Below are 16,985 nucleotides of genomic sequence, written 5' to 3'. Positions count from 1 at the left end.
AAGGCTGACACTGTTAGAGCAAAGTCAACCTCACAACGAGACAGATACATAGGATGCAGCTGAGTAGTTCAGGGAGGGATGGGATGTTAGGACAAAGATATTGTGCTTCACACTACAGGCGAGAGGGAGCCATTGTAGGGTGAAGTAGTCAGAACAACAGGCCAGGAAGACGATCTTAGCAACTGTAGTTTGAATGGGGTTGAGGGGCAAAAGACAGCTGTCGTCAGATTCCAAGAGGAGGATGTTTGTCTGTAGTGACCAGCTGTTTTTTGTTTTATGCTTCGATTGTAAATCCTTCAGGGGAGGAAGGGTCTTTGTACTGTGTCTGGACAGTGCCTAGCACAATGGGGTCCTGCTCCATGACTGGGACACGTAGGCACTACCGCAATACAATAAATAATACAGAACAAAGGCTGCAACAACACAGTAAGAACTAAAATCACTTATTACTGTAGCTTTAAAAACTTTGGCACAATCGGTCAGTGACTAAGTCACAAACATGACATGTACTGTTGGGGAGTCTTAAAGACATTTAAAACCAAGATTCACTTACACTGGACACAAGTGGCTTACACAGAGGATGTGAAAAACCAAATGCTTTAATCCATCTATCAAGAACAACAGTTCAAAGTATTTCATGGGATACATTACTATCGATCCATAATTTACAGTGCTATGGACCATACACAAATTATTGCTGCAGTCAACAGCAGGTGAATATCAACAACATTACAGTACCAAGCATCATAGCAAGAGGCAGTAATTCATGTCACCTTTTCAAGAAATATAGGTATTTTATATCAACGTCTGCTTCTTCCCAGTGCATTTTATGTAAAAAAACCATCAATGTAAGTGCATTATTTTGTGCTTTGCTTTTTTTTTTTTTTTCCTTGTACACTTCCTATTTGCTTTTATAGGCCGCAGAGTTAATATTGCTTTAGAGTCTAAAAACAATAAAGAACTTCATTATATTCTATACGTTCACATTTGTTGCATGGTTTTGGCAAAGTGAGAATTGTTTGGTAATCCATTTACCTGGCCAGGTAAGCCAGGCCTGGCTCACATTGTTGGCATGTGGGCCATACAGTCATTACAGCTTGAAGCTTTGGGCAATAACTGTCCTAGGGATGCTGCTCCATCTTGCTGACGCAGTGTCTTGCCTCAAGCCGCTGACTCCACATTAAGGGCCATATGCTCCATGGTGCATGTACCGTAGAGAGAATAAGAGCATCAGAACTTAACTGCCTGAAAAGCCCATGCCTCCTACTGGCGTACCAAATGAGAACACTCATGTGCTTTCAGCTGCAATATCCCAAAATGGGGTGTGACCCAAGGAAGCGTAAGAGGAGTTGAGGAAAAGGCCAACGTTGAGTATTATGTACAGTGTGCTCCCTTTACGGACAGCACAATATGGCTGCTGGGGGCCATAGTAATGTTCATCCAGAGAAATCCAGATCTTGGTAAGGAATCATATTTTTGTCAATTTCTAAGCATACGGGGACCATCTACAAATCGCATGAGGGCAGGGGATCAGGGTTTCATTTTAGTCCACAGAGGGCTCAAATAAGCATGATGCATATTTGCATACCCTACATCCAGGCCCCACTTCTACATAGCCCCAAACTGGATACCGTGTTGGGTACCATCTTGAATGGATTTTTCTGGTTACAACACCCAAATGACCTTGTGCATCCCATTTTTGTCCAATTGCTGCAGCTCTCTGGCCTTTGCTCACCCTTTTACTCTGAAGGGGAATATATGAACTTGCATTAGAGCTATAGCCACTCTTTTTTAAATTAATGGAGATATCCTATCTCCTAGAACTGGAAGGGACCTTGAAAGGTCATCAAGTCCAGCCCCCTGCCTTCACTAGCAGGACCAAGTACTGATTTTGCCCTAGATCCCTAAGTGGCCCCCTCAAGGATTGAACTCTCAACCTTGTGTTTAGCAGGTCAATGCTCAAACCACTGAGCTATCCCTGTTATTTCCTTCATCTGTCACCGTTAAGGTATTGCAACAACAGGAGCAAGTGACTGCATGCATAGTTGCTAAACTGTGGCACAGCTGCTGTGCAAAGAGCCACCCAGGATATATGAACATCTTAACTGCATTGCTGAGTATGGCGATGGGCTGCAATAAGCAATGCTGGAGACACATGTGCACTGCCTCTGGGCCACAGTTTGGAAACCACTGGTCTAACAGATACAAAAAAAAAAAAAAGAAAAAACTGTCCAAAAAACAGGCTAGGAAGAACAGGCATTTGTTGTAACACTGTGAGCTGACTCTTGCCCCCCCCCAACCCCTCCCAAAAGTGACAAATCTGGTGATTATCAAAGCGAATATACAGTTAGCTATTCAAGCAGAAACAAAGAACTGCATAACTAACCGGTGAAAGAGCTGTACAAATATAAGAAAGAATGTCAAGAATATAGAATCATAGAAGCGTAGAACTGGAAGGGACCTCGAGGGGTCATGGTCAGGTGTCCTGCACTCAAGGCAGGACTACATAGTAAACTAGACCATTCTTCCGTATCGGTCACATAGGAGAGTTCCCTCTCTAAGCCCCAATCCACCCCAAGTACCAGAATAGAAAGCAGCAGAGCTGATAACAGGCCCAGTCATGCACTCCCATTGTCAAACAAAAAACTCCTATTGGCTTCCATGAGAGCAGGACTGGGCACCAGTGGTTTCAAGGATTTTTCATAATAGAAAGTATATGTGAAAGATGCAGCAACCATCAGTATGAACCTTCCACTAAAACTCCTGACGTTTTGTCCTCTGTCTTTCATCATCACTATATTCACATTTGATTTCGGAACACTATTAGACCGCCATGACCAAGTTTTCTTGTCTGCCATGTTGGCACTCAATCACTAAACAAGATTTAAATTTTTATATATTATACATATCTTTCCAGTGTAGCACAAAGAGAATGGGACGCTCTTGTTTTCTAAATAGGGCACCAGGCTACACTCAGATTTCCTATAAATATCACCCCAAAACTTCCTTCTATGCCACACTTCAGTCAGTGCTAGTCCAAGAAGACTACTACTACAATTTAAGGCACTTCATTCTGAATGAGATGCTTTTCTGATACATTTCAACTGTAGGCTGCTACAGAGAAATCCAGTCGATCTGGCTCATAACACCATCTGTCATCTTTGTAAAACATCTAGGTTTGATATAATACGATTATAACTACTGTTATTGCATAGGACTACACTTGCGTAGATAATGCACCAAAACTACTTTTACAACATTGTTGCAAGTTAAATTAATACGATGGTTATAAAGTAACAGTTATTTTAAGATACAGTAAATTTACTCTTTTTAAACCAGCCGTATTGCTGAAATAAAACACCAAATTAATTACTCTAAGGGGCATATTAACTATATAGTTATTAGGCTTCAAGCATATTACTATTCTTTCTGTATCACTAAAAATAAATATGTAAGTTCATTTTCTCTACAGAGCTTTGTTTTATTACCTAGTCTAAATTTGTACTACACCTTAAATTGTGTTTAAAAATATTTCCAAAGTGAGACTGTAATGTACAAAATATTCTCAAAATCTCTCAATACACAGGATCCTGCATAAAAGCTTCCTTTCAAGTGTTTACAAAGAATGCAGAAAACCTCCAGTGAGTTTTAAACATGTCAAAAAATTGTTGCAATATTAAGAGGCATATTCTTATAAATGAAATACAGCTATATTTAAAAACAAAACAAAAACATGAGGATAACTAAAGAATCCATGCAAATGAAAAACCTGTACAACACTTAAAAAAAATAAAATGTAAGGCCAGTTAGAAATATACAACAAAATGTGCCCAGTTGATAAAATGTATTGAATTTTGTCTGAAAATGTATACCAGCTTACAGTGCTCCTGTCTGTTTTACTGTTGATAAACAATTCTAAGTGTCCTTTCCAAAATAAAAGCCTTTAAAGAAAAGCTTGAAGTGGGAGAAGAAGGGAAACCCTTTCAGTTGAGAGTAAGAATAACAACACTCCAAGAAACTGAGACAGATTCATGCCTCCCTACACACTCTCCTTCATTTCTAGCATCATCATCAGGAACATTTCATATTGGAATCAACACAATCAGTATGTGTTAATGCTAGTTTTATTATTATTATTACTATTATTATTATTATTAAAGTAGAATAGTGATTTATTTTAAACATCTTGTGATATAAAGACTAAACTAAGTTTGAAGGATACTGTATCTTTAAGGCAGCACTATTAAATCAACACAACATGGTTACAAAGTGGATATTTTTGGTTTCTTCACATTCTCTCTCTCTCTTTTTTTTTTTAAGCTTTACATTTAGTTTCCAAGTAAATAACTTGTTAGTTTCCCCTGAATAGAAACAGACTGTTGTTTTGATTTGTAATTCTATTGCTTTGAGTAGATTTGACCAGTTCAAAGTTCTTAGCGAATCCAGTTCACAAATACTGTACATAGGTTGTACAATATTTTGGAGGCATTGGTACTTTTAAAATAGAATATACAAGTCTTTTCACAAAATTCAAAAATATATATATAATATATATACTGGGCTATTGATGAAGCACAAGTAGATTAATATTAAAAGAAAATCAAAAAACCTAAAAATGTAAATTATTTAATCTACTGATTAAGAAATGAAGCAGTTTATGAGAGGCCATGCCAATTATCTGCTAACAAGCATGATCAGTATCTTCCATGCTCATGCTGCTTCTTCTGCTACTTGTTTTTGAAGCTCCAGGAGACACTGAGGAAAGGAGTGGGTCAGTAACTCCTACAGGGGAGAGAGTATCGTCCATCAAAATATCTTCCAGTTTGGATCCCACTTTTGTGGGGACACTGTAGGTTCCTAGGTTATCATTGAAAGTTATGGTACCATCAGTAAGATCGAGGGTAGTCGTGCAAGATAAATCTGAGCGGTGCTGCAATACGTCTTGGTTGCAGTTGTCAATTACCGGTTCTTGCTTGATGACCCGGTTTACCACATCTGGTGAGCAAAGGCCTGTAGATGGGACAAGGGAAAGTCCGTGTGCTCGAGCCTGCATCTCAAGTTCCTGTAAAGAAGGCAACAGACACAAATAAAACCTGAAAGCAAAGATAAAGTGTAATGCTCTTGATATATCTTTGATGTACAATTTCTGATGGACACTTATAAACTGCATCACCCTCTCAGCAGCTCCCATCTCCCTACGAGAGCAACAACTGTTGCAAGAACTGGACTTGATATAACTGTCATATCACCCTCCCAAACTTCCTCCACCCAAAATCACTACTTAAATAATGTTCTCTCAATTAAAAGTCTGCAGAGAGTCAGTGGTGGCAGACCACTGCAGGACTTTTCCTGGAGAACCATCTCATTGCCAAAAACAAATTTCACAGGCAATACGATCAAGATGTCTTCAAGCAAACCAGCAACTTAAGTTCTCAAGGGATATCCAGATCAGCAGTGCTGACAGCAACCACAGCAAAGCCTTACAGTGCCGGGCCATGACGACAGTTACACTACATCTTTTTGTATTATTTAAATCCATAACTACCATAAATAGAGCCACCAAAATAAACTGGTAATAATTGCAAAGTCCTGCTATTCATAGGGGAAACTGAGGAGCTCTCCAGGAAAAAGACACCATCATAGTATATTACTTCCTCTGGTGAAAATCCCCCTGGCTTTCATCAGTGCACTGCTTAATTTCCTGTTCAATGTATTTTTTAATAGACATGCAGCCATTGGCTGGCTCTCCCTGCAGCAGCTCAGTACTAGACACAAAGGGAATGCACAACGCAGGGAGGAAGAGCCGCCAGCTTGGTGGCTTTCAAGGGATGGTGCTGCAGAACAAGGCTGGTATCCTGTTCCCCTCAGCACTGCCTCCAGGCTCCACTGAGTTCACTCTGTGCATAGCAGCAGCTGAGAGGCTCCTGCAGACTACCAGGGAGGAGGCTGTTAATGTAGCATCAGTCCCTTCTCCCTTGCAGAGGGCAGGGAGACAACCTTGCATGGAGGACTCCCGCTATCTGCAGATCTCTGGGACAGCCTGTGCCTAGCGTTGGCGCTCCGTGTGAATTGGTAGAACATCATTCTACTCAACTGCTCTGTTTAGGAAGCAGTGTCATGTGAGTGGAAAACCATTAGCAGTCTTGAGTCAAAAAGCATTTGAACTAACTTGACCATATTGACAATTGCTCCATACAGAATATGGCACCTTGGGTCTCATCCTGCTCTTATTGGAGTCAATGCCAAATCTTTCTCTGCCTTCAGTGAGAGCAGGACTAGACTCCTTATCTGCATCTACAACCTAATAATGCCCAGTGTAGTTTGAAGTGCTTAGAGTTGTGTGGTGAGAGCAGAGAGACACCAGTGGGAGCAGAGAGACACTAAACTACAACTGCTTTACAAAAAGGCTAGAGAATTATCTGCTATCCAGAAGCATCTCACTTTTTAAAGTTCCTCCTACAACATAGCTTGTCTCCTCTGGTAACTGGAGGACCAAGAACTCTACAAGTTCAACTCAGCATTAATCATAGGTATTGCAGGACCAGCACAATGGCTCCCTCTAAGTTACATAGTAAGCTGGTGTTTCCTTGTAGCAAATAGATGTGAATAATATACATACATACAGCTGTTAAATTCATTCATAATGTATGTATCAGCAAACCTGTATTCTGAGCAGTAGATGTCTGTTGGCATGTTCTAGTTTCTTCTGCCTGTTCTCAAGTTCTTTTGTGCGTTGTTGTTCTCGCTGCAGTTTGCGGATATAGTCCACTGACGCTTTTAAAATAGTGCCCTTATTCCAGCGCATGTCCCTGTAAAATATTGTTTGGGGGGGGGAAAAAAAATCACTCTCTCACCCAAGCACATGGATCAAGCCAAAGCATAGAGCAGAACCGCAGCAGCGTTTAACAGCACACAAGTTACACCACACCTGATCAGAATTACAGTATTACAAACTATCGACTTTGAAAAGAGCTGTGTGAAATACACTAGGGGGAGCCAGAGGGCAACTCATTAGCAGGCAGCCTACTGTACGGGATTTGGATTCACGAAATTACTGAAGAGGAGACATGTGCACCATTGCTTTCTCATGGGAATGAAACTGCAGGGATGGGAAATTGCAGTACTCAAGGAGTCGTGTTTCGCACACAACTCATACTAGTGCATTAGTGCCAAGGGACAGAATGGCTAAAGATGAGAGGACTCACTCAGCTTTCAATGACGTCTGTGAGGCTGCTTGACTACCCCTCGTCGTACCCCCCTCTGAATGAGCAATGCTGGATTTCAACTTTGATCTTTGAACAACATAGTTAAACTCCCATTCACTAATGGCCAACTCTAGTCCTGGACTGCAAAGATGTGTTATTGAGTGGGAGAAAAGGGCATGGGAGCCTTGGACACCCTCCTATGCAGTCTCAGGGCAGGACTCCTAGGCTCTTTTGAGCCACTAACATAGCCTCTGAGTGGGTATGTCTACATTTATGGCACCATGTAAAGTACAGGCCCTACACATGTAGCTACACACAGCAGGGGAAGGCAGGCTGCGTCCACACTTGTCACTGCAGCGTGTAGCTACACAAAGTAGGGAAAGGCTCTGGCAGGGCAGAGCCTTTCCTCTGGCCAGAGCCTTTCACTGCCACCTCCCTGCTGTCAGGCTCTTTCCCCACTACAAAAGCCTTTCACTGTGGCGGGGAAAGGCTCCAGCAACAGTGAGGCAGCGGGACACTACACTGTCAAAAACAGCAGTACGGACGTGGGAGGCATTGCTTGGACGTGTAGAAAGCCATGTAGGGTATAAACCTTGGGGGTTCTACTCGGCTCACTTAAGCCACACCATCTATGTGGCTATTTATACCCATGCTAGGTGGGTGTGCAGCTGATTAGGGGGTGTGGTGAACCCTCCAGCCAGCCAGCACACAGAATTCATGTGTTAGCTAGGAATGCATGCTACTCCTTTGCTCATGGAAGAGCGCACGCACAAACAGCCTCCCCTATGGAGTCCTACCTTGGCTGGCAAGACACTAGAATTAAAAGGTTTCATTGGGAAGTATCTGTTCCCATTTACACTGATTAGGGCCCAATTTTTCCTGGTAGGGTCTTATCACACCACCAAGCTATTAAAATGTATACACAGTAGCAAGGCTCAGATCTAACATGTTGGCACAGAATCAAACACAACTGATTAATGATGCATCCGAGGGTGCATTTTCCAGGGATTTCTTAGTAGGGAAGGAGGAAGAGACATTGTGTGTAATGTGGGAGACAAAGACCAATTAATAGTGCTGGAAGGAAATGTTTTTTTGTTTTTTTTTTAAAGCTGTTAAAGAGACAGACAAGTGTATTTTCCTGCTATTCAGTGCATCCTTTACGAACTTCAATGTACTGATCTTTGCTCTTCTGATTAATTGGTTTCAAGCAATATATCAAACCACTTGATAAATGCTTATGTAGCTAATGCCCAGACCTAGCACCTGCTTTATTTATTTAGTCCATGGCACTGAGAAACTTACGAAGAAAGAAATATAGAATATTATTTTCAATTTTCAGGATAGCAAAAGCAAATGCGCAGTCTCTAGATTATCCTATCTCTGTAGCAAAAATGTTAACAGAGTGAAAGGTGAACCGACAGATTTCTTCTTGGCGATCATTCATGAAGAATCAAGAACTGTTGTGTATAATGAGTTTTTGTGGCAATGTAAAATGGATGTAGGTCATCATCTCAAGAAATATGGGTTAATCAAGTTACTCCATCAATTTTCCTCTGGAGGGAACAATAACTTTCCAGTTTTGATACTAGCACATACTGATAAAGCTTTATTGCTAGTGGAGAGCAGAAGAGATTTCAAAGTACAAATGGCCCAAATCCTGCGCTCCTTGGATAAAGTGCCTGCTCACTTCCATCACCCCAACTGGAGTTTGGTCAAGACACCAGGATTAACACCTTCACCCTTATGAAAAATGCTCTGGGATCATTAATGAGCCCAAGGGGTCAGATAATTGCTTTATGTACAGCTGGTAGATTTTTCAAGCGATCTCAATGCAAGGATAAGCCTACTTGAGGAATGGCAGCCACCCCAAGGACCTCTCTTTCTAAATGGGCTGACCAGGAATTGAGGCAAATGCCTACTCTTCAGGTTCACATCCATCTGCTGAACAGGGCTTCGATCTAGGGGAATACATTGGCAGTGCTCACAATTAAGTCCTTGCTGTAAGGGGTGTACTTCACAATACTCTTCTAAAAATTGCAAGAGACACTGTATAAGGGATTCTTTACATGGAGAAATTGACTGGCATAACTACTGCTGGAAAAGCTATTCTGCGATAGCTATTCCAGAATAGCTCCCTGTGTGGACACCCAATCCAGAATAGAGATACTTCTAATCTGGAATTGCTATTCTTCTGAAGTGGAGTAATTATTCTGGAATAAAATCACTTTTATTTGGGAGTAGTGTCCACATGGAGGAGTTTTTGCAGAGCAGCTATGCCAGTCAGTTCCCCCCATGTAGACAAGGCCTAATTAATACCTCTGGTGCCTGGTCCTCGCAAGAGGGTTAGGATACATAGATTGCTTGAAGGCATTGTACTGGAATGTGCAGATATTTTAACCCCCGTCTAAGCCCATCATGACGGTACTTATGTGGGTTTGCCCTTCTGTGGATGGTGGGAGTATAAGCATGTCAAGATAAGATTTAGGTCCATTGGAACATGGAAAGCATCTGGCTCAGCTCAGCAGCCAGCAGGAATCCTGTTCTGGGTTCTGCATCAGAGACCAGGAACTCCCAATTCAGGTACTAGAACAGGAGGTAAGCACCAGCCTTGTTTCCCGTTTTTTGACTTGAGAGGACTATCCGCTTGGGAGCAGTATTATTTTCCATTTGAATTGCCAGACCAATCAGAGCAATGGTCCACTTGGTCCAGTATCTTATCCCATAGTGGCCAGTATCAGAGGAAGATATAAAACCTCCATGGGGAACAGTTATGTGCCAACATGCCAGGAGGAAAGTTTCCTCCTACCCAAGGCAGTTAGTGTGAAGCACATGATCAGACATCCACTGAATCAATGATAATACGCCCACTGACTTCAATGGGCACTGATTCAGGCCTTTAGTGATTGGCTTTCATCCTGGAACATGAAGGTTTCATATCCCTTATATATTTTTATCCTAGCTATGGTAAATTAACTATAGTAAATTACTTAATAAAGCTATTTCTGCATGGATGTGCAAGCCGGGGTGTGCTTGTGGCAAGTTTGTAGTCAATGATGTGGAGAACCGGGAAGAAGCAACATTTTGTTTTTTCTGTTTTCTGAAAGGGCGGGGCAGTACACTGGGTGCTCACTGACACAACTGCAGCCAAGTTCCTGCGGGCCAGAATAGTGCTTCTGCAAAGGCGAACTCATTGCCTGATACGGTTCATTAAGATACACCATCTACACAAACTTCCAGGAGGATCAAACACAAATTATTCAAAATCTTTAAAAGATTTCAGTTACTGTGAAGAGACTCAGTGGTGTGGCCTTACAGGGGTTTGTCTACACAGGGGTATTAGTGCACAACAAACTAGGGTGTGAATTTCAAGCACACTAACTACTCCACACTAACTGTCCACGTGGACACTCTTACTGGGTGCCCAGACTGCCCTTCAGTGGTTTAGCTTAATGTACTCCCAAAGTATAGTAAGCTATTGAGCACAAAGGCACTTAAGACATTTAAACAAAAATTCACACATCATCATTACCAAGAGACAGTACCATACTTACGGGTCATTTGATTTTGGTATCAACGTGCCTAATTCTTTAATGCGATCGTTAATATTAAATCTTCTCCTTCGTTCAACTTTAGGAAAATAACAAAGAAATATACATTAGTAAAAATAATGCTTTCTGCTTACAGAATGAAACCCCTTTAACTTAAAGATTTCAAAAACACTTTATGCTTTATACATACATGTATACTTGATACCTGTATCACAAGTATGTTATAAAGCTTAAGTGAAGTAAGTCTTATACCCACTTTTCAACTGGATAAATTAAGACACAGAAACTGAGTGATTTGTCCAAGGACATCCAGTTTGTCAGTGGAAAGGCAGAAAAAGACCTAAGGTTCTGAGTCCCAGGCTCATTCTTTAAGTACTTTGCCATACTTCCTCAAAACACTACATGATCCAATTTAAAAATCTTAAACCATACTGTGCCATCAAGGAGACCTTGCTATTGAAACCAATGGGGAGTTCTGTTTTCTAACAAGAGGCATGAGATTATATCATTTCTAAAAACAAGAAACAAAGGATCCTAAAGCGTCCTTTTAGAATTTTAAAGTTAGTAAAACACGTGTATTCTTGGTTGGCAAATATAAAAGTATGCTCCTTAAAAAAAACAATAATAATAAAAAAATATATGCACACAAGTTTAAAGAAGAGATACATGAATTGATTGCATACATTAAGTTTTCGTTTAAACTACAAATTTTGGTAAAATTTTGTATGGTGTATTTGTCAAAGGCAACTGGCCACATTCTACTCTCAGTTATACCAGTGCAGGTGAAACCCCTTTGAATTCAGAATTTGGATCATATTCTCATAAGTTTAAAAAATTGTTCTCAAATAATTGTTTTAAAAAAATATTGTTTTCAATTCAATAGCGAGTTTCAGCAATCAATATGAGCGAATTTGGGATATTCGATCATTGGCTATAACCAATAAAGTGGTGTAAGTACTGCACAGTAAACCACCCAAAGCTTTAAGCAGCCTGCATTCCAACGCCTTTTTAAAAATAATTAAATCCTTAATAATCATCTGTGTAACTTACTTGTCACTGTGGGTCATCAACTAAAAAATTAAGGAAATATTGTATACTGAGCATAATCAAACTTACTTAAGTTGTGATTGTCTTTCTTCTGCCTCTCTTTAGCCATCGCCCTTGCTTCTGACTCTGTAGGAAAAATACACGCTGTGCACGTGAATGAAGTCATTAGAATTTTGGAAATTCAAGGAGTACAACATAGCAATTTATACAGCACATCCATATTTCTGATGTCATTTATTTTATCACTAGGGATATGCCTCACTACAGAGACCATAGTAACACAGCTACATCGCTGTAGCTTTGCTGACATAACCCCATCCAGCGTTCCTCAAACTGGCGGTCCCAACCCAAAAGGGGATCACAAAGCAATTGCATGGGGGTCATCAGATCACAAAAAATATTGGGATAACCTTTCGATCCTTCACTCGGGTTACCATACTTTAAGTTCCCAAATAGAGGACACTGCTGGGGGAGGGGAGCTGGAAGGGGGGTGGGTACAGCAGCTGCCAGTCTCCCGCTACCCAGCTCTGAAGACTGTTCTGCTGCCAGAAGTAAGGGTGGCAATACCATACTGTTGCTTTTCACTTTTTGAGAGGCTTCAGTGCCTTTGACTGCAGGGATAGCGATTACATGCTTCATTTAGTGCTCCTCTGAGTATGTACAGTAATTTGGGGGCGGGGGGGCGGGGAGGGGGATCGTCAGAGCCTGAAATATTTTCAAAGAGGGGCTCAGCAAAAAAAGTTTGAGAACCCCTGGCGTAGAGGAGGCCTACAGAGACAGAAAGGGTTTTTCCATCCATGTGGAAATACCGCCTCCCCAATGATGATAACTACGACGATGGAAGCACCATTCCATTGACACAGCTGTGCCTATATTGGGGGTTAGGGCTACATAACTGTGTCAGTGAGGGGTGTGTTTTTTCACACCCCTGATTCACATTGCTAGGTCAACCTAACTTTAAGTGTAGGCCAAGCCTAAGAGAAGAGAAGGGACCTATTTCAGCAAGGTACCTAAGCACAATGCTAAGACACAACAATGTGCTTACAGCAGTGCAAGAATTATCCAAGCATTATAGAAAAAAAAATGTTCAGTTCTTTAGAAGCAATAGGTGAAATCCATCCCTGAGTAAAATATATTGACTCCATTGGAGTTACAACAGGGAAGAAGTTAACTCAAAAGTTCTAAGGAGGCATCTGCATAGCCACCTAGAAACAGGGTGAGATTCTTCCACTGGATTTGAACCTCTCAGCCATAGTGTGCAGACAAGCAAAGGGTTTAAATCCCACAAGGAAAGGTGGTGTGAAAAATATGCTTAAAAACACTTTAAATCTGCAATTACACATATTTCTGTTGCAGCACAAATAATTTTACTCATCACATGGGAACACAATACAAAACAAGTAAGAAGCAGCTCTACCGCAGATCATGATGTGTTTTCCTGAACACAGAAAAGGGATTATGATGTTCTCAATACAACCGTACTTCCAGACCTCAGTTATGGGAGAGCAAAAGGCTTTTCTACCCTGAGGATGCAGAGATCAGAATTCTGTGTCTGTGTCCACACTGGGGACAACGAAATCCTCATTTACAACAACAGATCTCCTCAAGGAAAACACTACTTTCTGATTTGAACTGATACACCCCCATCCCACACGACATCAAGAGTATTGCTTTTTAAAGGGAAATTCTTCAGATGCTTCCATATTTTTAGATGCATTCTGGTACCATACATAAGATGTGAGGCACTGTCCACACCCAGGAAGCTAGTCCCTGCATATGACCTGCTAGCACATATTCTGATGTCTCTGCTCTTACAGTATGCAAACCATTGCTCTGAACCACCCCCATCTAAGAGATGATTGTGGCAGGAAGACAGCCGACCTAATTCCAGACACTTATCTTGACTTAACACCACATCTGAAAGAGCATTACTCATTCACAGGTTTTTTTTTTGCTTTATATCCCAAGTCATAGGCGCCGACTCCGTGGGTGCTCCGGGGCTGGAGCACCCACGGGGAAAAATTGGTGGGAGCCCTGCACCCACCGGCAGCTTCCCGCCTCAGCTCACCTCCGCTTCCGCTCCACCTCCACCCTTGAGCGTGCCGCGCGGCCCACTTCTCCCCCAGCTCCCAGTGCTTGCTCCTGCGAAACAGCTGTTTCGCGGCGGCAAGCGCTGGGAGGGAGGGGGAACGCAGCACGCTCGGGGAAGAGGTGGGGCCGGGCCGAGGAGTTAGGGAAGGAGTCCAATAGGGGCAGGGAGGGGGCGGAGCTGGGGCGGGGACTTTGGGGAAGGGGTTGGAATGGGGGCAGGGCAGGGGGCGGAGTCAGGGCGGGCTGAGCACCCACCTGTGCCGGGAAAAGTTGGCACCTATGTCCCAAGTCTTACACAACCTTGTACTGTGCATCTGCCAGTCTGGCTGCTTTCCTATGTATTCCCTCAGGCTGTGTGCTTAGCTTGCATCCAGAGGCTCAGCTAACTTTCCGCCATTGTGGAACATCCTGTGCCTGGTTGCTATGGTCTTCAATCAGACTACTTTCGCAAAGGGCTTTTGGAGTAGCACCCCTTTTTAAAGCATCTCTACACTTCTAGTGCAATCCTAATGGCCTTCCAAGGCAAGCGACCATTTTATCAGCCACAACAGCCTTTGTTTATGTGGCGTGACCACATGTCAGAAAGCAAACGCCGGTGCCAATGGCTTGGCGCTGGCACAGAGGGAGGACTCCCGCCAGAAGAGTCAGCACGTGCAGAACTGCTCAAGGAGTACATTGGAGCTCGCTGCTGCCCAATGGTTTAGTTTGGTCTATGGTTTAGTTCAGTGAGCTTGTGAGACTGCAGGACGCCAACCTAGCAAATAGGTAAGAACGTAGGCAGCCAAGAAACTATGCCTCTAGCATGTCTGCTGAAGGTTTCATCCCCAAATCGTCCTTAGAGTATGTCTCTTGTTAAGAGGAACTGGTCATGTACTTAAAGCCAGTTTTACATGGGCATAAGGTGTACTTAATAAGTGGGCTGAACTATCCCCTAAATGTGGCTAGCTGCTATTTTGCCTCATTCCCAAAATGAAAGTGAAACGAAGACACCGAGAGGTGCCTCAAAGAATACCAGCTTTCCCGTCTCTAAAACACACCCCCAGTCTTAAAGTTTCACTCTAGTTTGCGCTTCTGCATACATTTGTATTTTAAACAGTTGAATAGGTTTTTGGGTTATTGCTTTTTTAAACTCATGTCTTTTTTAAATATATGTTCTTTCCCTTGGAGCTGCAACGGAAAGTGATTTTATCCATCTGTTACTTCCTAATGCATCTAAACGTTTGGGATCCGAGCACTGTTCATATGTAAGGAAAGGCTGTTTTAGGACTTAGGTGATGAGATTCTTGGAAGATTCTTAACCTTTATTATGATTTAAATGAGTAAATATCCATTCATTCCTCAATACCTAACCACCTAAATGCAGCAGCAAGGGGTAATTTGACACTTGTTATAGGATCCCACAGTATTTCAAATTATTTTCTTCTTATTAATAATCACCCCCATTGGCAGAGTCACTACATACAGTATTCTTCTCCGTGAAGTCTCTTGAGAAGCATCATGTTAATTCAAGTTGCTATTTCACCTATAGCCGGAGCAGCATCTAATAGATCCAATCTAGAGAGTAGCTATATAAGAGATGCAAAGAGCTTTCTATCTTAAATGCTGCAGGGTTTTACTCTGCAGGTTGATTATGAAAACCCTTGGATTTCCACGTATTATGGTACTGTCCTTGTTTGTTACAAAGCAAACTGATTACATATCTACGGAAAGGAAACTAACCCCTCACGGGCTGTGTAGTGGAAGCCAACAGGCCTGCTAGGAAATGTACAGCAAACTGGAGAATCCAGCACCTCCAAATTTCCCTTTGCATAACTGCATTTTCAAAAACATCTCTTAAAAAAGGAAACCCTCATGTCAAATCATTTCAAGTGATAACGTTTTAAGATCATTTACCTGTGAGCTCCCTTTTTATATTAGGAAGATTAGCTGGACACGAGTTGCTGATGTTCAGCCCTGAAGGAGGCATGCCTTGGTTGCCATAAAGGTCAATCAAATTGCCAGATACGGGTAACTGGAAAAGATAAAAGGGAGAAGGGTCACTTCTGTGTCCCATCTGAAACACTTGAACAAAGCCAACATTTGCTAAGAAAACTGTTCTCGGCTCCATGCGCATACAGGGAGCTCAACATCACTAGTGAAAATGTGCCTGGACATGAAAAATAACTACTCTGCAATCCTTTCTCAAAGGCGAGATCCCAGAAGACACAGAAAGCAAAGGATGATACAGAATATATAGACAATGCCATACGGATGCCAAGGAACTTCACTTTCCAGGCTACGAAGGACCTCTGCATAAGAACTAACTAGATTTTTCATATGTTATGATATTGTTCCTGTAGAGTTAGTTTAAAAAAACTGACTATACTTGTATTGGGGAAAAAAGGAAAAAAAGCCTTTAAAGTTTAACATGTAACCATAAGAGGGAGCCCAAACTCTCCCATAAATGTTAAAGAAGTGACATTGCCTAACAGAAATGAATTACACATTCATGTAATGTGGACTTGTTTAAGCCAACTGTATTTAGTTGACCTGAGAGCTGCCTGCATAGTATAGACCTACCTGGATTTGGGATTTTCCTGTTCTAACATGAAAAACACACAGGTGGGTGGGGGAGGTTTCCACACTTTTTTGCATTATATGGGCCAGGGTGTCTCAAATCACGGAGTTAAAGTGCCATTGCATTCTGCAGGAGTTCCAAGTACCTGAGAAGGCTTGCTAGGAGGAATCGGCAATAAATGGAGCCTTATGGTCACATGACCTCATGTTAATGATGTGAAGTCACCATGTGGCAGGAGAGGATGCAGGCTGCACAAATTGTGCAACTGATAAACGTTGGGGCACAGGGGCTTATTGGAGAAATATCGAGTCAAAAGTGACACCAAGAGTCTTAACCTAACTACATCCAACTCCCCTAAGCATGCAGGGTACGGTTATGAGGCGTCCGTTAAAAGTCCGGTCAGCGGTGCGGTGGGGCTAAGGCAGGCTCCCTGCCTGCCCTGGCTCCGCACGACTCCCGGAAGCAGCGGCATGTCTGGCTCCTAGCAGCGCAGGGGGGACCCAGGGAGGCTCCATGTTGCCCCCACAGCTTCCATTG

The 16,985-nt window shown here is 42.2% G+C and overlaps 1 protein-coding gene across 6 annotated transcripts in view; it reads right to left on the bottom strand.

Moving 5' to 3' along the window:
* Positions 1–2,855: 2,855 nt before the first annotated feature.
* Positions 2,856–16,985, bottom strand: part of MITF (melanocyte inducing transcription factor) — a 161,216-nt gene continuing 147,086 nt past the window's right edge. For 3 of the 6 annotated variants that reach the window (XM_024194861.3, XM_024194863.3, XM_024194864.3), the window contains 5 exons: positions 15,785–15,902; positions 11,870–11,944; positions 10,757–10,832; positions 6,662–6,809; positions 2,856–5,062 (listed from right to left, as the gene is read on the bottom strand). In XM_024194861.3, coding sequence (XP_024050629.1) covers positions 4,682–5,062; positions 6,662–6,809; positions 10,757–10,832; positions 11,870–11,944; positions 15,785–15,902 — 798 coding nt within the window. In that variant the 3' untranslated portion in view covers positions 2,856–4,681. The remainder of the gene's footprint in view (positions 5,063–6,661; positions 6,810–10,756; positions 10,833–11,869; positions 11,945–15,784; positions 15,903–16,985) is intronic. The other 3 variants (XM_024194862.3, XM_024194865.3, XM_024194867.3) reach the window with 1 other exon arrangement.

Source organism: Terrapene carolina, unplaced genomic scaffold, assembly GCF_002925995.2.
Source record: "Terrapene carolina triunguis isolate 2854851 unplaced genomic scaffold, T_m_triunguis-2.0 Scaffold89, whole genome shotgun sequence".
In the NCBI taxonomy this organism is placed as follows: Eukaryota; Metazoa; Chordata; order Testudines; family Emydidae; genus Terrapene; species Terrapene triunguis.
Note: the sequence above shows the minus strand (reverse complement) of the source record. Positions and strands in the feature narration are given on the sequence as shown.